The sequence below is a fragment of the Staurois parvus genome, unplaced genomic scaffold (genome assembly GCF_062004578.1).
Source record: "Staurois parvus isolate SC_StPar_1 unplaced genomic scaffold, SC_StPar_1.0 ptg000551l, whole genome shotgun sequence".
NCBI classification, from domain to species: domain Eukaryota; kingdom Metazoa; phylum Chordata; class Amphibia; order Anura; family Ranidae; genus Staurois; species Staurois parvus.
Window position 1 is genome coordinate 1076253 of NW_028318347.1, and position 27708 is coordinate 1103960.

The following is a 27708-nucleotide window of genomic DNA, read 5'->3' on the forward strand; positions in this document are numbered from 1 at the left end:
GGTATGACAGTGATTGGTATGTACAGGAGAGGAGTGTGTGGGGATATGACAGTGATGGGTACGTATAGAAGAGGAGTGTGGGGGTATGACAGTGATGGGTACGAAAAGGAGAGGAGTGTGGAGGTATGACAGTGATCTGTATGTACAGGAGAGGAGTGTGGAGGTACAGTATGACTGTGATCGGTATGTACAGGAGAGGAGTGCGGAGGTATGACGGTGATCGGTATATACAGGAGAGGAGTACGGAGGTTTGACAGTGATCGGTATGCACAGGAGAGGAGTGTGGGGGGGTATAACAGTGATCGGTATGTACAGGAGAGGAGTGTGGGGGTATGACAGTGATGGGTATGTACAGGAGAGGAGTGTGGAGGTATGACAGTGATCGGTATGTAAAGGAGAGGAGTGTGGAGGTATTACAGTGATCGGTATGTACAGGAGAGGAGTGTGGAGGTATGACAGTGTCTTGGAAATTCGCTTTAACGAATTTCTCCTTACCGTGAGTACTCGCAGTTGGATGTGCAGAAATCCCCCATAAAGCTGTGCGAATCCCGCTTACCACGACTGCAGCTAAACTACACGATTCCTGCCCATCCAAATACTTTGGTTCTGTTGAATTGTGGGAGAATTGGAGCTCCGTTACCCTAGAATGATCACACGACACTCTAAGGCTGGTTGCAATCCACATAAGGGCTGATTTTAGACCCAGCTCTCTGTTTTATTAAAAATACACACATGCCCCCCACATGAATAAAGTCAATCCCCTCCCACCGAACAATGCAATGGGGATTGCCTATACAGAGGATGTACATTCCAATTGGAGCATAGCCTTTGCTATTATCTATCACTGGTCCTCCCCCATGAGTCTTCTGAGGTCAGCAGACTTCCTCCCCTTCCCCCCTATGAGCCATCTGAGGTCATATTTCCTGTCCTACTAGCTTCTATTGGTATGCAAAATTCTCTGCACAAGCACTCCCTAAAAATATCAGTCTGTACCTGGATGGGCCCGATACGATCTTTATTAAAACACATCCATCCCAGATACAGTTCAGATTAGTAATGGGTTGTAAGATATGCATAAGCCTACACGTGGAGTTCACACCGCTTGCGCATTGCGTTATGAAGCCCACGTGGTACCATGCTGCTGATATGCGGATACAGGCCCACGGTCCACTGACAGCAGCATTCGCATGGAATGCCGTGGTGGTATACACGCCGGTCTATAAGCGCAGATCTGCCATCTCATCCATTACCAAGCTGAGTACTGTAATACATACATTGTACATGGCATGGCCCAATTGCAGCCTTCAGAGCTTTAATTAAGCCACACGAGAGACATATGAATAACACGAATATATGACACATTTAAAGTTCGACCAACAATACAAAATTTCCATGACATTCCCTCCTGTTTTATCATATTCTCCTCGTGTCCCTTCTTGATCTTCTTCAGCTTGATGGGTGTAGTCTCAAACTTCAAAGAGTTCCTGTAGTTGTCCCTGAGAATAAAGCTCCACGGGGTACCTGAAACAACAAGACCCGACGCAGACTCGACGCAAACAGGCTTGATTGAAGCGATGATCCTCAAGAGCGTTGGAACCTTCACTACAGGAAGGCTCTTGCAAAAACCACAAACAGACTTGTGGTATGAATAAAGCTTGTGATCCCACGGTGGTCTGGGGAGATCCAGCAATAGATTCTCAAATTACCCCTGCAGACGGGACCACACAAGGCTGGTCTCGACCCAGACAGTTTTCCAAATCGCAGACACAAACAATGATGAGGCTTGAAGCTTGCTTGAAGGTCTTGGAGAATGTGGTCTTCAGAGAGATAAATTAGAGGGAAGCCAGGACGTAATCTGTAGAGAAGGTGGTTGGTTGGTGAGGTCTTCCCCCGATCAGTGGTTGGAGTGGGATCCCCGGAGCGGGCATGGAGATGTGGTCGTCTGCCCGAGCTTGGCTTACACGGTCGATGAGGCAACAGGAACATCTCACCGCGGCATATAAAAGGCAGATGAAAAAGAGAAGCATCAGGATATACACTCCCACTTCCTTCAACCAAGATCCGATGGAGAACAGGAAATCTCCCAATCCTCCCAAACCCTTGAACGGATTCCAACCCTCACTAGCTATAGCTCTAGCTTTTCCCTGTAGTTCACTAACTTTGTCCATATGGGCCTGGACCTTGTCATCGGTGTCTTCTATCCAAGTACAACAATCCTCTCCGATGAACTCACAGAACCCCCCTTTGGCGGCTAAAAGATAATCAAGGGCCATCTTCTCCTGAAGCACTAAAATTCCCATCTGCCGTTGTTCTTGGGCAATTTCTCTGACAGCCTCTACGGTCTCGTTAAACATACTATCCACGATGACAGAAAAATTGTTCAGGCGCTTCATAAGTTCTATTCCCCATCCTGTCCATGAGGGGAACCAAGCCCATGCCTGGTCGCCCTCAGAGAACAGTTCCCTGCGAACTCTCCCTGCCATCCTTACCTTCTTGTGGACCATCAACTCTTCATGGTCCATCACTACATAGGATGCGGGGACTAGCTTTATGAGGGCACACGAACCTTTCGCGTTCTGGGGGAATGTTCTATAGGCTGCCGAACCACACAGAAAATAGTATGGACCTGTCAGAGCAGAACAGGAGGAGTTCCTCGTTCGGCCTCTGGCACTGAGCAACAGTTGCACAGACTGGGGGATTGCTCCCTCAGTCTGCACATCACATCCGTCCTTCCAACACACGTGGTCTGGTCGGTCAGTGTGGTTACTCAGAAGGGAAGTCTGGTTAGTCAGATTGACAGTTATACCTCCCTCGCAGGTGGTAGTCCCAACAAACTTGTTACCTGTGCCAAAGCTGATGTTAAAGCACACCTGAGGGCTGCCTAGCTGCCCAGTTACCCATAATGGACTGGTGAGGGCCCTACAGGAGCTAGAGCTAATATTGGTGCTGAAACTGATGTTACCTGCTAAAAATGTGTCATTAAGTTCTACCGACAAATGTCTACGTGGGGGCTGACCAGGGGTCCCTTGCTTTTTCATGCCGACGCGGATGTCATATAGGGCATGAACAGCGGCCATTGCGGACATGTGATGACTGGGTGGGGGCTTAGAGCATACCCAACAGTTGGTTTTGTTGGCGGTTCTGGCTAAACGCAGGTGCATTTTAAATAAAAGGTTGGGGTATCTGCCGTCTTTTCCTCCGTTCACACACATGTATGACATACAAACAAAAAGAAAAAGGAAAATGACACCCCTCATTCTCTGGTGTAGCTGAAAAGCTTCTTGTAGTGGCTTGCGTGCACCCAGTTGTCTCGTCCCTCGAGTTTGAGTGAGGTAGGTGTCGTCAGCTGGACTTGGTATGGTCCGGTGAACCGTGGCTCGAGTCCGGTTCTTTGATGTTTCTTTAGGACGACCCAATCACCTGGCTCAATAGAAAGAACACCTGTTATTGCATTTGGATCGGGGAGCGATTCGCGAACCCGATGGTGTATCTTCTGCAGCTCCCGTTGCAGAGATTGCACATAACCTGTAAGCTGTGAATGCAAAGACGACAACTGTTGAGGAAAGTACAACCCTGTTTTGGGAAGTCCCCCAAACAACACCTCGTAGGGTGACAGCCCATGTGGTTGCCGAGGGGCATTCCGGATGGAATAGGGGGCAATGGGGAGACACTCAGGCCAAGGTTTTTGGGTAACGGAAGACGTTCAACCTTACCGCTACTCTCGGGGTGATATGGGGTGTGTCGCCGCTGACTCCAGTTCCACCAAAGAAATGCAGTCGTGTCCTTTGGAAGAGAGGTTAGTAGTGGACAAAGAAGACATGTTAGCAGAAGAGGTGTTAGTATTGTTAGTCGTGTTGCAAAATTCAGCACTGTCATTGCTGTCCTCCCCCCCCTTCTCATCTTCCGACACAGGAAGAAGAGAAGCTGGGTTAAGAATAGTGCATCGTTTGATAGTGAGGTTAGTAGGGGTTAGGAGGGCTTTCCCCTGAGAGGGGTACCTTGCCTTGGATGTCCTGTTTTCGCAGGACCGTTCTTGCTGCACCGGTGTCAGTGAGGCAAGGGAGGGGATATTTTAATTCCTCTAGAAAAAGATGGATCTGGGCCGACACCGATTTGTCAACTTCCTATGAGAATTCATAGGAGTTACTTACCATGGTGGTCATAGGGGCGGAGGACTCATCAGGAATGAACTGCCACCGACCTTTAGGTAATTGGGGACAGCTCCTCCTCATGTGCCCCGTTTGGTGGCACTGGAAGCACCTGGGTGGGGGCCTATCCTTCCTGTGACCCAGATCCCTTGGTTTTTCGTGTGGGGTCTGGGACATAAGAACTTTGGCCTTGTCTTGTTTTCTTCTATCCATTTCCCTCTCTATTGCCGCAAGAGTGGAAAGGATAGCAGGGATAGACATCTCATTATATTCGGGTCGGGCCAGAACCAGCCTTTCCCGAATTTTAGTATTGATGCCTTCCAAAAATTTGGCCCGCAACAGAATGTGCGTCGCGGTCACCTTTACCCCTTCAGTTGGAGCATCAGGTCCAACTTCCAGATCCGCATCCAGTGCCGTCTGCTTGAGACGGCGCCAGAAGCAGGCGCTTTCCTCATTAGGACCCTGGGTGAGCTTCATCATGTCCGTAGTAGAGGTAGCACCATACATTTCTGGAAGCTTTGCCTTTAGCTGTGTACAGAACTCTTTGCCCCCTGAAGTCATCTCCTCATGCGTGGTTATAGAGCACCCTGCAATCACTGTACTGGCCACTTCCATGCCCACCTTTGCCCGTAGGATCTGTGCACAATCTGACCCGCTCATACCATAGCTGAACTGGTTTTGTCCAAACATTCGAGCAAATCCTCTCGGATTGACTCGATAGTCCGGGAGCTCAGCCAGAATAGTGCGGATCTCTGCCGGGGTGAAGGGGACATGCCAAACTACCCGTTCCCCTAAAGTCCGTTCCCCCCGTGCATTGGGAGGACCTTCAAATTGCTGCACCCTGACTGGATAGGCCTCGGTCCGGGAAGAGTGCAAGGGCTGACCCAGCATCATCGGTGGGCTTAGATTAACCACCTCGCTTACTGCACCTTCAGGTTTGAGGTCCCTCAGATCAGGGTATAGCTGGGGGGCAGGGGTCTGATCAGTGGTTCGTAGCGCTTTGATGCAATCCGCCCTGTTTTTTAACCGGGTGTCTATTCCCCTTGATTCACAGATAGTCTGCAAATCGGTTGTTGAGTAGGCTTCATAGTTGGAAACAGAAGGAGCTGGGGTGAAGCAGGGAGAAGGGAGAGGTAGAGGCAGAGGCTGAGGCATAGAGACAGAAGACACAGAAGGTATGTCAAGAGTGACGTCACTAACAGAAGAGACAGGTGCAGTTATACTTATCTCAGCCACTGTTGGTTGTTGGGGAACCCCAGCAGACCCTGATCCTGCCTGCCTTAGTAGAGTCAGCCCTGAAAGAGCTTCCTCCACCTCTGACACCGGATCTTCCTGTTTTATTCCCTCTGGAGGCCAGGTATACATCACCTGGTTCTTCCGGACAGACACCAGTTTATGTATGCCCTGCTTCCCTAATCGGATTGACCTGTGAAGCCATAGCTGTGCGATCTCTAGTTCTGACGCCTGCATCCGTGGTTCAAATTCAGAGATGAATTTTTCCCACCTCCATGCGTCAAATGTACCTTCTCGGGGAATTTCCCATCTGGTACCCTTCGACCATTTATTCCACCTTTTGAGGGGTTCTGTAGACTTCCCCCCCAAACTCACCTTCATCAGTTGTGCAGCTGTCCTTACCCTGAAGAGGGCTGGTTCCCCCTCTCTCTTCATGGACTGACTACTGCCCATCGTGACTAGTCACTGGTATATATCCCGCGTCCGGGTACCTGTTTACCCCCTGGAGCACTCGGTGGGATCCTACCGAGAGGCCTGATTCCACCACTTTCCCAGCACAGCGTAATTTATGTGATCCTGACCACCCGAAGTGTTTGTGGTAACCAGGCTAAGTGTTACTTCCCTGGACCGCCCACTCGCACAGCGTAATTTATGTGGTTCTCATCACCCACTGTGTTTGGCAGGCCACACCGCACAATGATGAAAGTGGCTTTTCTCTCCCTGCACACAGTAGCTAACACAAGTCAAAACAAAAAGAGGGGTTCTTGGATGTTACTTAGGGGTCACTGGTTGGGCAGAAACCTGCTAACTGACCTTAAGGAAATTTGTGTAAAGAAAAAACTTTCCTAATACACACAGAAAAACCCTTTTTCAACCTGAAAAACTGTTAAAAAGGACAAAGTGGATCCTTATGAAAAACACGGGACGTTTCACAGTAAAACAATTACACAGAGGTAAACCGAAAAACTGCGCCAAAAGTAACCTTGTTGCTGACGCAAAAATCACTCCTATCAGCACCGCTAAACGATCCACGTTATACACGCAATCTTTACTGCAACCACCTAGAACCGTTTACACAAAAAGTCTGCTGGACGTGGAACACTCGACACAGCAGCTTAAAACAAACCCGCTTTACAATAAGGAACTACTTTTAACAGGAAAAACACAAGAAAAACATAATCACTATACAAGAAATCTATGTGCAAAAACCCAGACTACACCGCGCTCATTAAATGTGGAACACGTGAAGGGAAAACTCGCTTAATACACTTTAAATTGGCTGGCAATACGCAAATTTAAAGCTAAAAGCAAACAAATGAAACTGTAAAAAATTTGGATTAAAAACACAATATGGGTCAAATGCATATAGGAAACTTCATGCACATTGCATAGAGATTACTGCACATTTGGTAGCCAACAAAATGGCCACCAAACAAAAGGAGTCCATGTGGTTTAGTCAAGAAAATGACCCCCCACAGGGAAGCACATGGTAACACTAGAATGACCCCCCACAGGGAAGCACATGGTAACACTAGAATGACCCCCCACAGGGAAACACACGGCAGACTCTAGCCTCAAAATTGCCTCTTACATAAAACAGACTTTTAGACAGAACATACACTGGACAATTACACAACAATATGAAGTACACATACAACACAATTTGGGCACAATCACAGAACGGACATAAAACACCAACATATCACACTAACATGCACATGTAACAGAAAGGACCCCCTGCTGCATGCTTGCTGGGAGCAGTAGTACCACAAAACATTGTACAGACCACATAACACAGATCTTACAACAGTTAACAATTAACCTAAGCCTTTCAGCACTGTAATAATTACCTCGCGTGGAGGGGGTAAAGCAATCACCACAGTACCTACAGCCCACAAATACTTACCTAACACTATGCAACAACTTTTACCCACTAAAACATATACCCGTTTAATTTTTGGTTGGAAGATTTTTAAACTTGACCAAATCCAGCCAACCAAACCCACCCCTCTGCTGCTCTCCGCAGAGACAAACCCTTGTCTTTCACCCACAAATCAAGAGTTTAGGACAAAAAATGAGGTCCTTGCCAAGCGGTATTTCTTGTTAGCTAACAGAGAGCGAAATCAGCCACACGAACACGCAAAAAGCGATCCTCTTAATGGCAGAGAGACCTGAAATGTGCCGGCATACTTTTTGCTAGTTCATGATGGCCATTCCCCCCTCGTTCTAGGTTAGCTACGCAAGAATACGCGTTAGTATCCACCAGGCTCGCCAAACTGTCTTGGAAATTCGCTTTAACGAATTTCTCCTTACCGTGAGTACTCGCAGTTGGATGTGCAGAAATCCCCCATAAAGCTGTGCGAATCCCGCTTACCACGACTGCAGCTAAACTACACGATTCCTGCCCATCCAAATACTTTGGTTCTGTTGAATTGTGGGAGAATTGGAGCTCCGTTACCCTAGAATGATCACACGACACTCTAAGGCTGGTTGCAATCCACATAAGGGCTGATTTTAGACCCAGCTCTCTGTTTTATTAAAAATACACACATGCCCCCCACATGAATAAAGTCAATCCCCTCCCACCGAACAATGCAATGGGGATTGCCTATACAGAGGATGTACATTCCAATTGGAGCATAGCCTTTGCTATTATCTATCACTGGTCCTCCCCCATGAGTCTTCTGAGGTCAGCAGACTTCCTCCCCTTCCCCCCTATGAGCCATCTGAGGTCATATTTCCTGTCCTACTAGCTTCTATTGGTATGCAAAATTCTCTGCACAAGCACTCCCTAAAAATATCAGTCTGTACCTGGATGGGCCCGATACGATCTTTATTAAAACACATCCATCCGAGATACAGTTCAGATTAGTAATGGGTTGTAAGATATGCATAAGCCTACACGTGGAGTTCACACCGCTTGCGCATTGCGTTATGAAGCCCACGTGGTACCATGCTGCTGATATGCGGATACAGGCCCACGGTCCACTGACAGCAGCATTCGCATGGAATGCCGTGGTGGTATACACGCCGGTCTATAAGCGCAGATCTGCCATCTCATCCATTACCAAGCTGAGTACTGTAATACATACATTGTACATGCGCATGGCCCAATTGCAGCCTTCAGAGCTTTAATTAAGCCACACGAGAGACATATGAATAACACGAATATATGACACATTTAAAGTTCGACCAACAATACAAAATTTCCATGACAACAGTGATCGGTATATACAGGAGAGGAGTACGGAGGTATGACAGTGATGGGTATGTACAGGAGAGGAATGTGGAGGTATGACAGTGATGGGTATGTACAGGAGAGGAGTGTGGGAGGTATGACAGTGATGGGTATGTACAGGAGAGGAGTGTGGAGATATGAGAGTGATCGGTATGTACAGGAGAGGAGAACGGAGGTATGACAGTGATTGGTATGTACAGGAGAGGAGTGTGGAGGTATGACAGTGATCGGTATGTAAAGGAGAGGAGTTAGGAGGTATGACAGTGATGGGTATGTACAGGAGAGGAGTGTGGAGGTATGACAGTGATGGGTATGTAAAGGAGAGGAGTGTGGAGGTATGACAGTGATAGGTATGTACAGGAGAGGAGTGTGGAGGTATGACAGTGATGGGTATGTACAGGAGAGGAGTGTGGAGGTATGACAGTGATCTATATGTACAGCAGAGGAGTATGGGAGGTATGACAGTGATCGGTATGTACAGGAGAGGAGTGTGGGAGGTATGATAGTGATGGGTATGTACAGTAGAGGAGTGTGGGGGGTATGACAGTGATCGGTATGTACAGAAGAGGAGTGTGAAGGTATGACAGTGAACAATATGTACAGGAAAGGAGTGTGGGGGGTATGACAGTGATCGGTATGTACAGGAGAGGAGTGTAGAGGTATGACAGTGATCGGTATGTAAAGGAGAGGAGTGTGGAGGTATGACAGTGATCGGTGTGTACAGGAGAGGAGTGTAGAAGTATGACAGTGATCGGTATGTACAGGAGAGGAGAACGAAGGTATGACAGTAATCGGTATGTACAGGAGAGGAGTGTGGAGGTATGACAGTGATCGGTGTGTACAGGAGAGGAGTGTAGAGGTATGACAGTGATCGGTATGTACAGGAGAGGAGTACGGAGGTATGACAGTGATCGGTATGTACAAGAGAGGAGTGTGGAGGTATGACAGTGATAGGTATGTACAGGAGAGGAGTGTAGAGGTATCACAGTGATGGGTATGTACAGGAGAGGAGTACGGAGGTATGACAGTGATCGGTATGTATAGGAGAGGAGTACGGAGGTATGACAGTGATCGGTATGTACAGGAGAGGAGTGTGGAGGTATGACAGTGATCGGTGTGTACAGGAGAGGAGTGTGGAGGTATGACAGTGATCGGTATGTACAGGAGAGGAGTGTGGAGGTATGACAGTGATCGGTATGTACAGGAGAGGAGTACGGAAGTATGACTGTTATCAGTGTGTACAGGAGAGGAGTGTGGAGGTATGACAGTGATCGGTGTGTACAAGAGAGGAGTACGGAGGTAAGACAGTGATCGGTATGTACAGGAGAGGAGTGTGGAGGTATGACAGTGATGGGTATGTACAGGAGAGGAGTGTGGGGGGTATGACAGTGATCGGTATGTACAGGAGAGGAGTGTGAAGGTATGACAGTGACTAATATGTACAGGAAAGGAGTGTGGGGGGTATGACAGTGATCGGTAGGTACAGGAGAGGAGTATAGAGGTATGACAGTGATCGGTATGTACAGGAGAGGAGTGTGGAGGTATGACAGTGATCGGTGTGTACAGGAGAGAAGTGTAGAGGTATGACAGTGATCGGTATGTACAGGAGAGGAGTACGGAGGTATGACAGTGACCGGTATGTAAAAGAGAGGAGTGTGGGGGGTATGATAGTGATTGGTATGTACAGGGGAGGAGTGCGGAGGTATGACAGTGGTTGGTATGTACAGGAGAGGAGTGTGGGGGGTATGACAGTGATGGGTATGTACAGGAGAGGAGTATGGGAGGTATGACAGTGATCGGTATGTACAGGAGAGGAGTGTGGAGGTATGACAGTGATCGGTATGTACAGGAGAGGAGTGTGGAGGTATGACAGTGATCGGTATGTACAAGAGAGGAGTGCAGAGGTATGACAGTGATGGGTATGTACAGGAGAGGAGTGCGGAGGTATGAAATTGATGGGTATGTACAGGAGAGGAGTGTGGGGGGTATGACAGTGATCGGTATGTACAGGAGAGGAGTGTTGGGGGGCATGACAGTGATCGGTATGTACAGAAGAGGAGTGCGGAGGTATGACAGTGATGGGTATGTACAGGAGAGGAGTACGGAGGTATGACAGTGATCGGTATGTACAGGAGAGGAGTGCGGAGGTATGACAGTAATGGGTATGTAAAGGAGAGGAGTGTGGGGGATATGACAGTGATGGATATGTAAAGGAGAGGAGTGTGGAGGTATGACAGTGATCGGTATGTACAGGAGAGGAGTGTGGGAGGTATGACAGTGATGGGTAGGTACAGTAGAGGAGTGTGGGGGGTATGACAGTGATCGGTATGTACAGGAGAGGAGTGTGAAGGTAAGACAGTGAACAATAAGTACAGGAAAGGAGTGTGGGGGGTATGACAGTGATCAGTATGTACAGGAGAGGAGTGTGGAGGTATGAGAGTGATCGGTGTGTACAGGAGAGGAGTGTAGAGGTATGAAAGTGATCGGTATGTACAGGAGAGGAGTATGGAGGTATGACAGTGATCGGTGTGTACAGGAAAGGAGTGTGGGAGGTATGACAGTGAATGATATGTACAGGAGAGGAGTGTGGAGGTATGACAGTGATCGGTATGTACAGCTGAGGAGTGTGGAGGTATGACAGTGATCGGTATGTACAGGAGAGAAGTGTGGGGGGTTTGACAGTGATCGATATGTACAGGAGAGGAGTGTGGGGGGTATGACAGTGATCGGTATGTACATAAGAGGAGTGTGGGGGAATGACAGTGATGGGTACGAAAAGGAGAGGAGTGCGGAGGTATGACGGTGATTGGTATGTACAGGAGAGGAGTGTGGATCTATGACGGTGATCGGTATGTACAGGAGAGGAGTACGGAGGTTTGACAGTGATCGGTATGCACAGGAGAGGAGTGTGGGGGGGTATGACAGTGATTGGTATGTACAGGAGAGGAGTGTGGGGATATGACAGTGATGGGTACGTACAGAAGAGGAGTGTGGGGGTATGACAGTGATGGGTACGAAAAGGAGAGGAGTGTGGAGGTATGACAGTGATCTGTATGTACAGGAGAGGAGTGTGGAGGTACAGTATGACGGTGATCGGTATGTACAGGAGAGGAGTGCGGAGGTATGACGGTGATCGGTATATACAGGAGAGGAGTACGGAGGTTTGACAGTGATCGGTATGCACAGGAGAGGAGTGTGGGGGGGTATAACAGTGATCGGTATGTACAGGAGAGGAGTGTGGGGGTATGACAGTGATGGGTATGTACAGGAGAGAAGTGTGGAGGTATGACAGTGATCGGTATGTAAAGGAGAGGAGTGTGGAGGTATTACAGTGATCGGTATGTACAGGAGAGGAGTGTGGAGGTATGACAGTGATCGGTATATACAGGAGAGGAGTACGGAGGTATGACAGTGATGGGTATGTACAGGAGAGGAATGTGGAGGTATGACAGTGATGGGTATGTACAGGAGAGGAGTGTGGGAGGTATGACAGTGATGGGTATGTACAGGAGAGGAGTATGGAGATATGAGAGTGATCGGTATGTACAGGAGAGGAGAACGGAGGTATGACAGTGATGGGTATGTACAGGAGAGGAGTGTGGAGGTATGACAGTGATGGGTATGTAAAGGAGAGGAGTGTGGAGGTATGACAGTGATAGGTATGTACAGGAGAGGCGTGTGGAGGTATGACAGTGATGGGTATGTACAGGAGAGGAGTGTGGAGGTATGACAGTGATCTATATGTACAGCAGAGGAGTATGGGGGGTATGACAGTGATCGGTATGTACAGGAGAGGAGTGTGGGAGGTATGATAGTGATGGGTATGTACAGTAGAGGAGTGTGGGGGGTATGACAGTGATCGGTATGTACAGAAGAGGAGTGTGAAGGTATGACAGTGAACAATATGTACAGGAAAGGAGTGTGGGGGGTATGACAGTGATCGGTATGTACAGGAGAGGAGTGTAGAGGTATGACAGTGATCGGTATGTAAAGGAGAGGAGTGTGGAGGTATGACAGTGATCGGTGTGTACAGGAGAGGAGTGTAGAAGTATGACAGTGATCGGTATGTACAGGAGAGGAGAACGAAGGTATGACAGTAATCGGTATGTACAGGAGAGGAGTGTGGAGGTATGACAGTGATCGGTGTGTACAGGAGAGGAGTGTAGAGGTATGACAGTGATCGGTATGTACAGGAGAGGAGTACGGAGGTATGACAGTGATCGGTATGTACAGGAGAGGAGTGTGGAGGTATGACAGTGATAGGTATGTACAGGAGAGGAGTGTAGAGGTATCACAGTGATGGGTATGTACAGGAGAGGAGTACGGAGGTATGACAGTGATCGGTATGTATAGGAGAGGAGTACGGAGGTATGACAGTGATCGGTATGTACAGGAGAGGAGTGTGGAGGTATGACAGTGATCGGTGTGTACAGGAGAGGAGTGTGGAGGTATGACAGTGATCGGTATGTACAGGAGAGGAGTGTGGAGGTATGACAGTGATCGGTATGTACAGGAGAGGAGTACGGAAGTATGACTGTGATCAGTGTGTGCAGGAGAGGAGTGTGGAGGTATGACAGTGATCGGTGTGTACAAGAGAGGAGTACGGAGGTAAGACAGTGATCGGTATGTACAGGAGAGGAGTGTGGAGGTATGACAGTGATGGGTATGTACAGGAGAGGAGTGTGGGGGGTATGACAGTGATCGGTATGTTCAGGAGAGGAGTGTGAAGGTATGACAGTGACTAATATGTACAGGAAAGGAGTGTGGGGGTATGACAGTGATCGGTAGGTACAGGAGAGGAGTGTAGAGGTATGACAGTGATCGGTATGTACAGGAGAGGAGTGTGGAGGTATGACAGTGATCGGTGTGTACAGGAGAGGAGTGTAGAGGTATGACAGTGATCGGTATGTACAGGAGAGGAGTACGGAGGTATGACAGTGACCGGTATGTAAAAGAGAGGAGTGTGGGGGGTATGATAGTGATTGGTATGTACAGGGGAGGAGTGCGGAGGTATGACAGTGGTTGGTATGTACAGGAGAGGAGTGTGGGGGGTATGACAGTGATGGGTATGTACAGGAGAGGAGTATGGGAGGTATGACAGTGATCGGCATGTACAGGAGAGGAGTGTGGGAGGTATGACAGTGATCGGTATGTACAGGAGAGGAGTGTGGAGATATGAGAGTGATCGGTATGTACAGGAGAGGAGTACGGAGGTATGACAGTGATTGGTATGTACAGGAGAGGAGTGTGGCGGGTATGACAGTGATCGGTATGTACAGGAGAGGAGTTTGGAGGTATGACAGTGATCGGTATGTACAGGAGAGGAGTGTGGAGGTATGACAGTGATGGGTATGTACAGGAGAGTAGTGTGGAGGTATGACAGTGATAGGTATGTAAAGGAGAGGAGTGTGGAGGTATGACAGTGATAGGTATGTACAGGAGAGGAGTACGGAGGTATGACAGTGATGGGTATGTACAGGAGAGGAGTGTGGAGGTATGACGGTGATCGGTATGTACAGCAGAGGAGTATGGGAGGTATGACAGTGATCGGTATGTACAGGAGAGGAGCGTGGAGGTATGACAGTGATGGGTATGTACAGGAGAGTAGTGTGGAGGTATGACAGTGATAGGTATGTACAGGAGAGGAGTGTGGAGGTATGACAGTGATGGGTATGTACAGGAGAGGAGTGTGGGGGTATGACAGTGATAGGTTTGTACAGGAGAGGAGTGTGGAGGTATGACAGTGATGGGTATGTACAGGAGAGGAGTGTGGAGGTATGACGGTGATCGGTATGTACAGCAGAGGAGTATGGGGGGTATGACAGTGATCGGTATGTACAGGAGAGGAGTGTGGGAGGTATGACAGTGATGGGTATGTACAGGAAAGGAGTGTGGGGGGTATGACAGTGATCGGTATGTACAGGAGAGGAGTGTGAAGGTATGACAGTGAACAATATGTACAGGAAAGGAGTGTGGGGGGTATGACAGTGATCGGTATGTACAGGAGAGGAGTGTAGAGGTATGACAGTGATCGGTGTGTACAGGAGAGGAGTGTGGAGGTATGACAGTGATCGGTATGTACAGGAGAGGAGTATGGAAGTATGACAGTGATCAGTGTGTACAGGAGAGGAGTGTGGAGGTATCACAGTGAATGGTATGTACAGGAAAGGAGTACGGAGGTATGACAGTGATGGGTATGTATAGGAGAGGAGTGTGGAGGTATGACAGTGATCTTTGTGTACAGGAGACGAGTGTAGAGGTATGACAGTGATCGGTATGTACAGGAGAGGAGTACGGAGGTATGACAGTGATCGGTATGTACAGGAGAGGAGTGTGGAGGTATGACAGTGATATGTATGTACAGGAGAGGAGTGTAGAGGTATCACAGTGATGGGTATGTACAGGAGAGGAGTACGGAGGTATGACAGTGATTGGTATGTACAGGAGAGGAGTGTGGGAGGTATGACAGTGATGGGTATGTACAGGAGAGGAGTGTGGAGGTATGACAGTGATCGGTATATACAGGAGAGGAGTGTGGGGGGTATGACAGTGATGGGTATGTACAGGAGAGGAGTGTGGAGGTATGACAGTGATCTGTATGTACAGGAGAGGAGTGTGGAGGTATGACAGTGATGAGTATGTACAGGAGAGGAGTGTGGAGGTATGACAGTGATCGGTATGTACAGGAGAGGAGTATGGGGGGTATGACAGTGATCGGTATGTACAGGAGAGGAGTGTGGGAGGTATGACAGTGATGGGTATGTACAGGAAAGGAGTGTGGGGGGTATGACAGTGATCGGTATGTACAGGAGAGGAGTGTGAAGGTATGACAGTGAACAATATGTACAGGAAAGGAGTGTGGGGGGTATGACAGTGATCGGTATGTACAGGAGAGGAGTGTAGAGGTATGACAGTGATCGGTGTGTACAGGAGAGGAGTGTGGAGGTATGACAGTGATCGGTATGTACAGGAGAGGAGTATGGAAGTATGACAGTGATCAGTGTGTACAGGAGAGGAGTGTGGAGGTATCACAGTGAATGGTATGTACAGGAAAGGAGTACGGAGGTATGACAGTGATGGGTATGTATAGGAGAGGAGTGTGGAGGTATGACAGTGATCTTTGTGTACAGGAGACGAGTGTAGAGGTTTGACAGTGATCGGTATGTACAGGAGAGGAGTACGGAGGTATGACAGTGATCGGTATGTACAGGAGAGGAGTGTGGAGGTATGACAGTGATATGTATGTACAGGAGAGGAGTGTAGAGGTATCACAGTGATGGGTATGTACAGGAGAGGAGTACGGAGGTATGACAGTGATTGGTATGTACAGGAGAGGAGTGTGGGAGGTATGACAGTGATGGGTATGTACAGGAGAGGAGTGTGGAGGTATGACAGTGATCGGTATATACAGGAGAGGAGTGTGGGGGGTATGACAGTGATGGCTATGTACAGGAGAGGAGTGTGGAGGTATGACAGTGATCTGTATGTACAGGAGAGGAGTGTGGAGGTATGACAGTGATGAGTATGTACAGGAGAGGAGTGTGGAGGTATGACAGTGATCGGTATGTACAGGAGAGGAGTACGGAGGTATGACAGTGATCGGTATGTACAGGAGAGGAGTGTGGGGGGTATGACAGTGATCGGTATGTACAGGAGAGGAATGTGGGAGGTATGACAGTGATCGGTATGTACAGGAGAGGAGTACGGAGGTATGACAGTGATCGGTATGTACAGGAGAGGAGTGTGGGAGGTATGACAGTGATCGGTATGTACAGGAGAGGAGTACGGAGGTATGACAGTGATCGGTGTGTACAGGAGAGGAATGTGGAGGTATGACAGTGATCGGTATGTACAGGAGAGGAGAGTGGAGGTATGACAGTGATGGGTATGTACAGGAGAAGAGGAGTGTGGAGGTATGACAGTGATAGGTATGTACAGGAGAGGAGTACGGAGGTATGACAGTGATCTGTATGTACAGGAGAGGAGTGTGGAGGTATGACAGTGATGAGTATGTACAGGAGAGGAGTGTGGAGGTATGACAGTGATCGGTATGTACAGGAGAGGAGTACGGAGGTATGACAGTGATCGGTATGTACAGGAGAGGAGTGTGGAGGTATGACAGTGATCGGTGTGTACAGGAGAGGAGTGTGGAGGGTATGACAGTGATCGATATGAACAGGAGAGGAGTGTGGAGGTATGACAGTGATCGGTATGTACAGGAGAGGAGTGTGGGGGGTATGACAGTGATTGGTATGTACAGGAGAGGAGTGTGGAGGTATGACAGTGATTGGTATGTACAGGAGAGGAGTGTGGGGAGTATGACAGTGATGAGTATGTACAGGAGAGGAGTATGGGAGGTATGACAGTGATCGGTATGTACAGGAGAGGAGTGAGGAGGTATGACAGTGATCGGTGTGTATAGGAGAGGAGTGTGGAGGTATGACAGTGATTGGTATGTACAGGAGAGGAGTGTGGGGGGTATGACAGTGATTGGTATGTACAGGAGAGGAGTGCGGAGGTATGACAGTGATCGGTATGTACAGGAGAGGAGTGTGGGGGGTATGACAGTGATCGGTATGTACAGGAGAGGAGTGCGGAGGTATGACATTGATGGGTATGTACAGGAGAGGAGTACGGAGGTATGACAGTGATGGGTATGTACAGGAGAGGAGTGTGGAGGTATGAAAGTGATCGGTATGTACAGGAGAGGAGTGTGGATGTATGACAGTGATCGGTATGTACAAGAGAGGAGTGCAGAGGTATGACAGTGATGGGTATGTACAGGAGAGGAGTGAGGAGGTATGAAATTGATGGGTATGTACAGGAGAGGAGTGTGGGGGGTATGACAGTGATCGGTATGTACAGGAGAGGAGTGTGGGGGGGCATGACAGTGATCGGTATGTACAGGAGAGGAGTGCGGAGGTATGACAGTGATCGGTATGTACAGGAGAGGAGTACGGAGGTATGACAGTGATCGGTATGTACAGGAGAGGAGTGCGGAGGTATGACAGTAATGGGTATGTAAAGGAGAGGAGTGTGGGGGATATGACAGTGATGGATATGTAAAGGAGAGGAGTGTGGAGGTATGACAGTGATCGGTATGTACAGGAGAGGAGTGTGGGAGGTATGACAGTGATGGGTAGGTACAGGAGAGGAGTGTGGGGGGTATGACAGTGATCGGTATGTACAGGAGAGGAGTGTGAAGGGAAGACAGTGAACAATATGTACAGGAAAGGAGTGTGGGGGGTATGACAGTGATCAGTATGTACAGGAGAGGAGTGTGGAGGTATGAGAGTGATCGGTGTGTACAGGAGAGGAGTGTAGAGGTATGAAAGTGATCGGTATGTACAGGAGAGGAGTATGGAGGTATGACAGTGATCGGTGTGTACAGGAAAGGAGTGTGGGAGGTATGACAGTGAATGATATGTACAGGAGAGGAGTGTGGAGGTATGACAGTGATCGGTATGTACAGCTGAGGAGTGTGGAGGTATGACAGTGATCGGTATGTACAGGAGAGAAGTGTGGGGGGTTTGACAGTGATCGATATGTACAGGAGAGGAGTGTGGGGTGTATGACAGTGATCGGTATGTACATAAGAGGAATGTGGGGGAATGACAGTGATGGGTACGAAAAGGAGAGGAGTGCGGAGGTATGTCGGTGCTCGGTATGTACAGGAGAGGAGTGTGGATCTATGACGGTGATCGGTATGTACAGGAGAGGAGTACGGAGGTTTGACAGTGATCGGTATGCACAGGAGTGGAGTGTGGGGGGGTATGACAGTGATGGGTATGTACAGGAGAGGAGTGTGGGGGTATGACAGTGATGGGTACGTACAGAAGAGGAGTGTTGGGGTATGACAGTGATGGGTACGAAAAGGATAGGAGTGTGGAGGTATGACAGTGATCGGTATGTTTAATTAGAGGAGTGCGGAGATATGACGGTGATCGGTATGTACAGGACAGGAGTGTGGAGGTATGATAGTGATGGGTATGTAAAGGAGAGGAGTACGGAGGTATGACAGTGATCGGTATGTACAGGAGAGGATTGTGGAGGTATGACAGTGATCGGTATGTACAGGAGAGGAGTGTGGAGGTATGACAGTGATGGGTATGTACAGGAGAGGAGTACGGAGGTATGATAGTGATGGGTATGTAAAGGAGAGGAGTACGGAGGTATGACAGTGATCGGTATGTACAGGAGAGGATTGTGGAGGTATGACAGTGATCGGTATGTACAGGAGAGGAGTACGGAGGTATGATAGTGATCGGTATGTACAGGAGAGGAGTGTGGGAGGTATGACAGTGATCGGCATGTACAGGAGAGGAGTGTGGGAGGTATGACAGTGATCGGTATGTACAGGAGAGGAGTGTGGAGATATGAGAGTGATCTGTATGTACAGGAGAGGAGTACGGAGGTATGACAGTGATTGGTATGTACAGGAGAGGAGTGTGGCGGGTATGACAGTGATCGGTATGTACAGGAGAGGAGTGTGGAGGTATGACGGTGATCGGTATGTTTAATTAGAGGAGTGCGGAGGTATGACGGTGATCGGTATGTACAGGAGAGGAGTACGGAGGTATGATAGTGATGGGTATGTAAAGGAGAGGAGTACGGAGGTATGACAGTGATCGGTATGTACAGGAGAGGATTGTGGAGGTATGACAGTGATCGGTATGTACAGGAGAGGAGTGTGGAGGTATGACAGTGATAGGTATGTACAGGAGAGGAGTACGGAGGTATGATAGTGATGGGTATGTAAAGGAGAGGAGTACGGAGGTATGACAGTGATCGGTATGTACAGGAGAGGATTGTGGAGGTATGACAGTGATCGGTATGTACAGGAGAGGAGTACGGAGGTATGATAGTGATCGGCATGTACAGGAGAGGAGTGTGGGAGGTATGACAGTGATCGGTATGTACAGGAGAGGAGTGTGGAGATATGAGAGTGATCTGTATGTACAGGAGAGGAGTACGGAGGTATGACAGTGATTGGTATGTACAGGAGAGGAGTGTGGCGGGTATGACAGTGATCGGTATGTACAGGAGAGGAGTTTGGAGGTATGACAGTGATCGGTATGTACAGGAGAGGAGTGTGGAGGTATGACAGTGATGGGTATGTACAGGAGAGGAGTGTGGAGGTATGACAGTGATAGGTATGTACAGGAGAGGAGTGTGGAGGTATGACAGTGATAGGTATGTACAGGAGAGGAGTACGGAGGTATGACAGTGATGGGTATGTACAGGAGAGGAGTGTGGAGGTATGACGGTGATCGGTATGTACAGCAGAGGAGTATGGGAGGTATGACAGTGATCGGTATGTACAGGAGAGGAGTGTGGAGGTATGACAGTGATGGGTATGTACAGGAGAGTAGTGTGGAGGTATGAGAGTGATAGGTACGTACAGGAGAGGAGTGTGGAGGTATGACAGTGATGGGTATGTACAGGAGAGTAGTGTGGAGGTATGACAGTGATAGGTATGTACAGGAGAGGAGTGTGGAGGTATGACAGTGATAGGTATGTACAGGAGAGGAGTACGGAGGTATGACAGTGATGGGTATGTACAGGAGAGGAGTGTGGAGGTATGACGGTGATCGGTATGTACAGCAGAGGAATATGGGAGGTATGACAGTGATCGTTATGTACAGGAGAGGAGTGTGGAGGTATGACAGTGATGGGTATGTACAGGAGAGTAGTGTGGAGGTATGACAGTGATAGGTATGTACAGGAGAGGAGTGTGGAGGAATGACAGTGATGGGTATGTACAGGAGAGGAGTGTGGAGGTATGACGGTGATCGGTATGTACAGCAGAGGAGTATGGGGGGTATGACAGTGATCGGTATGTATAGGAGAGGAGTGTGGGAGGTATGACAGTGATGGGTATGTACAGGAAAGGAGTGTGGGGGGTATCACAGTGATCGGTATGTACAGGAGAGGAGTGTGAAGGTATGACAGTGATGGGTATGTACAGGAGAGGAGTGTGGAGGTATGACAGTGATCGGTATGTACAGGAGAGTAGTGTGGAGGTATGACAGTGATAGGTATGTACAGGAGAGGAGTGTGGAGGTATGACAGTGATGGGTCTGTACAGGAGAGGAGTGTGGAGGTATGACGGTGATCGGTATGTACAGCATAGGAGTATCGGGGGTATGACAGTGATCGGTATGTACAGGAGAGGAGTGTGGGAGGTATGACAGTGATGGGTATGTACAGGAAAGGAGTGTGGGGGGTATGACAGTGATCGGTATGTACAGGAGAGGAGTGTGAAGGTATGACAGTGAACAATATGTACAGGAAAGGAGTGTGGGGGGTATGACAGTGATCGGTATGTACAGGAGAGGAGTGTAGAGGTATGACAGTGATCGGTATGTAAAGGAGTGGAGTGTGGAGGTATGACAGTGATCGGTGTGTACAGGAGAGGAGTGTGGAGGTAAGACAGTGATAGGTATGTACAGGAGAGGAGTGTAGAGGTATAACAGTGATGGGTATGTACAGGAGAGGAGTACGGAGGTATGACAGTGATCGGTATGTATAGGAGAGGAGTACGGAGGTATGACAGTGATCGGTATGTACAGGAGAGGAGTGTGGAGGTATGACAGTGATCGGTGTGTACAGGAGAGGAGTGTGGAGGTATGACAGTGATCGGTATGTACAGGAGAGGAGTACGGAAGTATGACAGTGATCAGTGTGTACAGGAGAGGAGTGTGGAGGTATCACAGTGAATGGTATGTACAGGAAAGGAGTACGGAGGTATGACAGTGATGGGTATGTATAGGAGAGGAGTGTGGAGGTATGACAGTGATCTTTGTGTACAGGAGACGAGTGTAGAGGTATGACAGTGATCGGTATGTACAGGAGAGGAGTACGGAGGTATGACAGTGATCGGTATGTACAGGAGAGGAGTGTGGAGGTATGACAGTGATATGTATGTACAGGAGAGGAGTGTAGAGGTATCACAGTGATGGGTATGTACAGGAGAGGAGTACGGAGGTATGACAGTGATCGGTATGTACAGGAGAGGAGTGTGGGAGGTATGACAGTGATGGGTATGTACAGGAGAGGAGTGTGGAGGTATGACAGTGATCGGTATATACAGGAGAGGAGTGTGGGGGGTATGACAGTGATGGGTATGTACAGGAGAGGAGTGTGGAGGTATGACAGTGATCTGTATGTACAGGAGAGGAGTGTGGAGGTATGACAGTGATGAGTATGTACAGGAGAGGAGTGTGGAGGTATGACAGTGATCGGTATGTACAGGAGAGGAGTACGGAGGTATGACAGTGATAGGTATGTACAGAACAGGAGTGTGGGGTTTATGACAGTGATCGATATGTACAGGAGAGGAGTGTGGAGGTATGACAGTGATCGGTATGTACAGGAGAGGAGTGTGGGGGGTATGACAGTGATTGGTATGTACAGGAGAGGAGTGCGGAGGTATGACAGTGATTGGTATGTACAGGAGAGGAGTGTGGGGGGTATGACAGTGATGGGTATGTACAGGAGAGGAGTATGGGAGGTATGACAGTGATCGGTATGTACAGGAGAGGAGTGAGGAGGTATGACAGTGATCGGTGTGTATAGGAGAGGAGTGTGGAGGTATGACAGTGATTGGTATGTACAGGAGAGGAGTGTGGGGGGTATGACAGTGATTGGTATGTACAGGAGAGGAGTGCGGAGGTATGACAGTGATCGGTATGTACAGGAGAGGAGTGTGGGGGGTATGACAGTGATCGGTATGTACAGGAGAGGAGTGCGGAGGTATGACAGTGATGGGTATGTACAGGAGAGGAGTGTGAAGGTATGACAGTGATAGGTATGTACAGGAGAGGAGTGTGGAGGTATGACAGTGATAGGTAAGTACAGGAGAGGAGTACGGAGGTATGACAGTGATGGGTATGTACAGGAGAGGAGTGTGGAGGTATGACGGTGATCGGTATGTACAGCAGAGGAGTATGGGAGGTATGACAGTGATCGGTATGTACAGGAGAGGAGTGTGGAGGTATGACAGTGATGGGTATGTACAGGAGAGTAGTGTGGAGGTATGACAGTGATAGGTATGTACAGGAGAGGAGTGTGGAGGTATGACGGTGATCTTTATGTACAGCAGAGGAGTATGGGGGGTATGACAGTGATCGGTATGTACAGGAGAGGAGTGTGGGAGGTATGACAGTGATGGGTATGTACAGGAAAGGAGTGTGGGGGGTATGACAGTGATCGGTATGTACAGGAGAGGAGTGTGAAGGTATGACAGTGAACAATATGTACAGGAAAGGAGTGTGGGGGGTATGACAGTGATCGGAATGTAAAGGAGTGGAGTGTGGAGGTATGACAGTGATTGGTATGTACAGGAGAGGAGTGTGGAGGTATGACAGTGATCGATATATACAGGAGAGGAGTGTGGAGGTATGACAGTGATGAGTATGTACAGGAGAGGAGTGTGGGAGGTATGACAGTGATTGATATGTACAGGAGAGGAGTGTCGAGGTATGACAGTGATCGGTATGTATAGCTGAGGAGTGTGGAGGTATGACAGTGATCGGTATGTACAGGAGAGGAGTGTGGAGGGTATGACAGTGATCGGTATGTATAGCTGAGGAGTGTGGAGGTATGACAGTGATCGGTATGTACAAGAGAGAAGTGTGGAGGTATGACAGTGATCGATATGTACAGGAGAAGAGTGTGGGGGGTATGACAGTGATCGGTATGTACAGGAGAGGAGTGTGGGGGTATGACAGTGATGGGTACGAAAAGGAGAGGAGTGTGGAGGTATAACAGTGATCTGTATGTACAGGAGAGGAGTGTGGAGGTACAGTATGACAGTGATCGTTATGTACAGGAGAGGAGTGTCGAGGTATGACAGTGATTGGTATGTATAGCTGAGGAGTGTGGAGGTATGACGGTGATCGGTATGTACAGGAGAGGAGTACGGAGGTTTGACAGTGATCGGTATGCACAGGAGAGGAGTGGGGGGGGGAATAACAGTGATTGGTATGTACAGGAGAGGAGTGTGGGTGTATGACAGTGATGGGTATGTACAGGAGAGGAGTGTGGAGGTATGACAGTGATCGGTATGTACAGGAGAGGAGTGTGGAGGTATGACAGTGATCGGTATGTACAGGAGAGGAGTACGGAGGTATGACAGTGATCGGTATGTACAGGAGAGGAGTGTGGAGGTATGACAGTGATGGGTATGTACAGGAGAGGAGTGTGGAGGTATGACAGTCATCAGTATGTACAGGAGAGAAGTGTGGGGGGTATGACAGTGATCGGTATGTACAGGAGAGGAGTGTGGAGGTATGACAGTGATCGGTATGTACAGGAGAGGAGTGTGGAGGTATGACAGTGATCGGTATGTACATTAGAAGAGTACGGAGGTATGACAGTGATCGGTATGTACAGGAGAGGAGTGTAGAGGTATAACAGTGATTGGTATGTACAGGAGAGGAGTGTGGGAGGTATGACAGTGATCGGTATGTACAGGAGAGGAGTGTGGAGGTATAACAGTGATTGGTATGTACAGGAGAGGAGTGTGAGAGGTATGACAGTGATTGGTATGTACAGGAGAGGAGTGTGGAGGTATGACAGTGATCGGTATGTACAGGAGAGGAGTACGGAGGTATGACAGTGATTGGTATGTACAGGAGAGGAGTGTGGTGGGTATGACAGTGATCGGCATGTACAGGAGAGGAGTTTGGAGGTATGACAGTGATCAATATGTACAGGAGAGGAGTGTGGAGGTGTGACAGTGATGGGTATGTACAGGAGAGGAGTGTGGAGGTATGACAGTGATAGGTATGTACAGGAGAGGAGTGTGGAGGTATGACAGTGATGGGTATGTACAGGAGAGGAGTGTGGAGGTATGACAGTGATCGGTATGTACAGGAGAGGAGTATGGGGAGTATGACAGTGATCGGTATGAACAGGAGAGGAGTATGGGGAGTATGACAGTGATGGGTATGTACAGGAGAGGAGTGTGGGAGGTATGACAGTGATGGGTATGTACAGGAGAGGAGTGTGGGGGGTATTACAGTGATCGGTGTGTACAGGAGAGGAGTGTGAAGGTATGACAGTGAACAATATGTACAGGAAAGGAGTGTGGGGGGTATGACAGTGATCGGTATGTACAGGAGAGGAGTGTAGAGGTATGACAGTGATGGGTATGTACAGGAAAGGAGTGTGGGGGGTATGACAGTGATCGGTATGTACAGGAGAGGAGTGTGAAGGTATGACAGTGAACAATATGTACAGGAAAGGAGTGTGGGGGGTATGACAGTGATCGGTATGTACAGGAGAGGAGTGTAGAGGTATGACAGTGATCGGTATGTAAAGGAGTGGAGTGTGGAGGTATGACAGTGATCGGTGTGTACAGGAGAGGAGTGTGGAGGTAAGACAGTGATAGGTATGTACAGGAGAGGAGTGTAGAGGTATAACAGTGATGGGTATGTACAGGAGAGGAGTACGGAGGTATGACAGTGATCGGTATGTATAGGAGAGGAGTACGGAGGTATGACAGTGATCGGTATGTACAGGAGAGGAGTGTGGAGGTATGACAGTGATCGGTGTGTACAGGAGAGGAGTGTGGAGGTATGACAGTGATCGGTATGTACAGGAGAGGAGTACGGAAGTATGACAGTGATCAGTGTGTACAGGAGAGGAGTGTGGAGGTATCACAGTGAATGGTATGTACAGGAAAGGAGTACGGAGGTATGACAGTGATGGGTATGTATAGGAGAGGAGTGTGGAGGTATGACAGTGATCTTTGTGTACAGGAGACGAGTGTAGAGGTATGACAGTGATCGGTATGTACAGGAGAGGAGTACGGAGGTATGACAGTGATCGGTATGTACAGGAGAGGAGTGTGGAGGTATGACAGTGATATGTATGTACAGGAGAGGAGTGTAGAGGTATCACAGTGATGGGTATGTACAGGAGAGGAGTACGGAGGTATGACAGTGATCGGTATGTACAGGAGAGGAGTGTGGGAGGTATGACAGTGATGGGTATGTACAGGAGAGGAGTGTGGAGGTATGACAGTGATCGGTATATACAGGAGAGGAGTGTGGGGGGTATGACAGTGATGGGTATGTACAGGAGAGGAGTGTGGAGGTATGACAGTGATCTGTATGTACAGGAGAGGAGTGTGGAGGTATGACAGTGATGAGTATGTACAGGAGAGGAGTGTGGAGGTATGACAGTGATCGGTATGTACAGGAGAGGAGTACGGAGGTATGACAGTGATAGGTATGTACAGAACAGGAGTGTGGGGTTTATGACAGTGATCGATATGTACAGGAGAGGAGTGTGGAGGTATGACAGTGATCGGTATGTACAGGAGAGGAGTGTGGGGGGTATGACAGTGATTGGTATGTACAGGAGAGGAGTGCGGAGGTATGACAGTGATTGGTATGTACAGGAGAGGAGTGTGGGGGGTATGACAGTGATGGGTATGTACAGGAGAGGAGTATGGGAGGTATGACAGTGATCGGTATGTACAGGAGAGGAGTGAGGAGGTATGACAGTGATCGGTGTGTATAGGAGAGGAGTGTGGAGGTATGACAGTGATTGGTATGTACAGGAGAGGAGTGTGGGGGGTATGACAGTGATTGGTATGTACAGGAGAGGAGTGCGGAGGTATGACAGTGATCGGTATGTACAGGAGAGGAGTGTGGGGGGTATGACAGTGATCGGTATGTACAGGAGAGGAGTGCGGAGGTATGACAGTGATGGGTATGTACAGGAGAGGAGTGTGAAGGTATGACAGTGATAGGTATGTACAGGAGAGGAGTGTGGAGGTATGACAGTGATAGGTAAGTACAGGAGAGGAGTACGGAGGTATGACAGTGATGGGTATGTACAGGAGAGGAGTGTGGAGGTATGACGGTGATCGGTATGTACAGCAGAGGAGTATGGGAGGTATGACAGTGATCGGTATGTACAGGAGAGGAGTGTGGAGGTATGACAGTGATGGGTATGTACAGGAGAGTAGTGTGGAGGTATGACAGTGATAGGTATGTACAGGAGAGGAGTGTGGAGGTATGACGGTGATCTTTATGTACAGCAGAGGAGTATGGGGGGTATGACAGTGATCGGTATGTACAGGAGAGGAGTGTGGGAGGTATGACAGTGATGGGTATGTACAGGAAAGGAGTGTGGGGGGTATGACAGTGATCGGTATGTACAGGAGAGGAGTGTGAAGGTATGACAGTGAACAATATGTACAGGAAAGGAGTGTGGGGGGTATGACAGTGATCGGAATGTAAAGGAGTGGAGTGTGGAGGTATGACAGTGATTGGTATGTACAGGAGAGGAGTGTGGAGGTATGACAGTGATCGATATATACAGGAGAGGAGTGTGGAGGTATGACAGTGATGAGTATGTACAGGAGAGGAGTGTGGGAGGTATGACAGTGATTGATATGTACAGGAGAGGAGTGTCGAGGTATGACAGTGATCGGTATGTATAGCTGAGGAGTGTGGAGGTATGACAGTGATCGGTATGTACAGGAGAGGAGTGTGGAGGGTATGACAGTGATCGGTATGTATAGCTGAGGAGTGTGGAGGTATGACAGTGATCGGTATGTACAAGAGAGAAGTGTGGAGGTATGACAGTGATCGATATGTACAGGAGAAGAGTGTGGGGGGTATGACAGTGATCGGTATGTACAGGAGAGGAGTGTGGGGGTATGACAGTGATGGGTACGAAAAGGAGAGGAGTGTGGAGGTATAACAGTGATCTGTATGTACAGGAGAGGAGTGTGGAGGTACAGTATGACAGTGATCGTTATGTACAGGAGAGGAGTGTCGAGGTATGACAGTGATTGGTATGTATAGCTGAGGAGTGTGGAGGTATGACGGTGATCGGTATGTACAGGAGAGGAGTACGGAGGTTTGACAGTGATCGGTATGCACAGGAGAGGAGTGGGGTGGGGGAATAACAGTGATTGGTATGTACAGGAGAGGAGTGTGGGTGTATGACAGTGATGGGTATGTACAGGAGAGGAGTGTGGAGGTATGACAGTGATCGGTATGTACAGGAGAGGAGTGTGGAGGTATGACAGTGATCGGTATGTACAGGAGAGGAGTACGGAGGTAT

At 48.7% G+C, this 27708-nt stretch overlaps 1 protein-coding gene across 2 annotated transcripts in view; it reads right to left on the minus strand.

Annotated features, from left to right (window-relative positions):
* Positions 1-669: 669 nt before the first annotated feature.
* LOC149451038 (uncharacterized) overlaps positions 670-27708 on the minus strand; it is a 221199-nt gene continuing 194160 nt past the window's right edge. Inside the window, exons 2-3 of one of the 2 annotated variants that reach the window (XM_089691124.1) lie at positions 3714-3783; positions 670-3420 (exon numbers count right to left, since the gene is read on the minus strand). In XM_089691124.1, coding sequence (XP_089547250.1) covers positions 1833-3257 — 1425 coding nt within the window. In that variant the 5' untranslated portion in view covers positions 3258-3420; positions 3714-3783 and the 3' untranslated portion in view covers positions 670-1832. The remainder of the gene's footprint in view (positions 3421-3713; positions 3784-27708) is intronic. The other variant, XM_089691125.1, reaches the window with a different exon arrangement.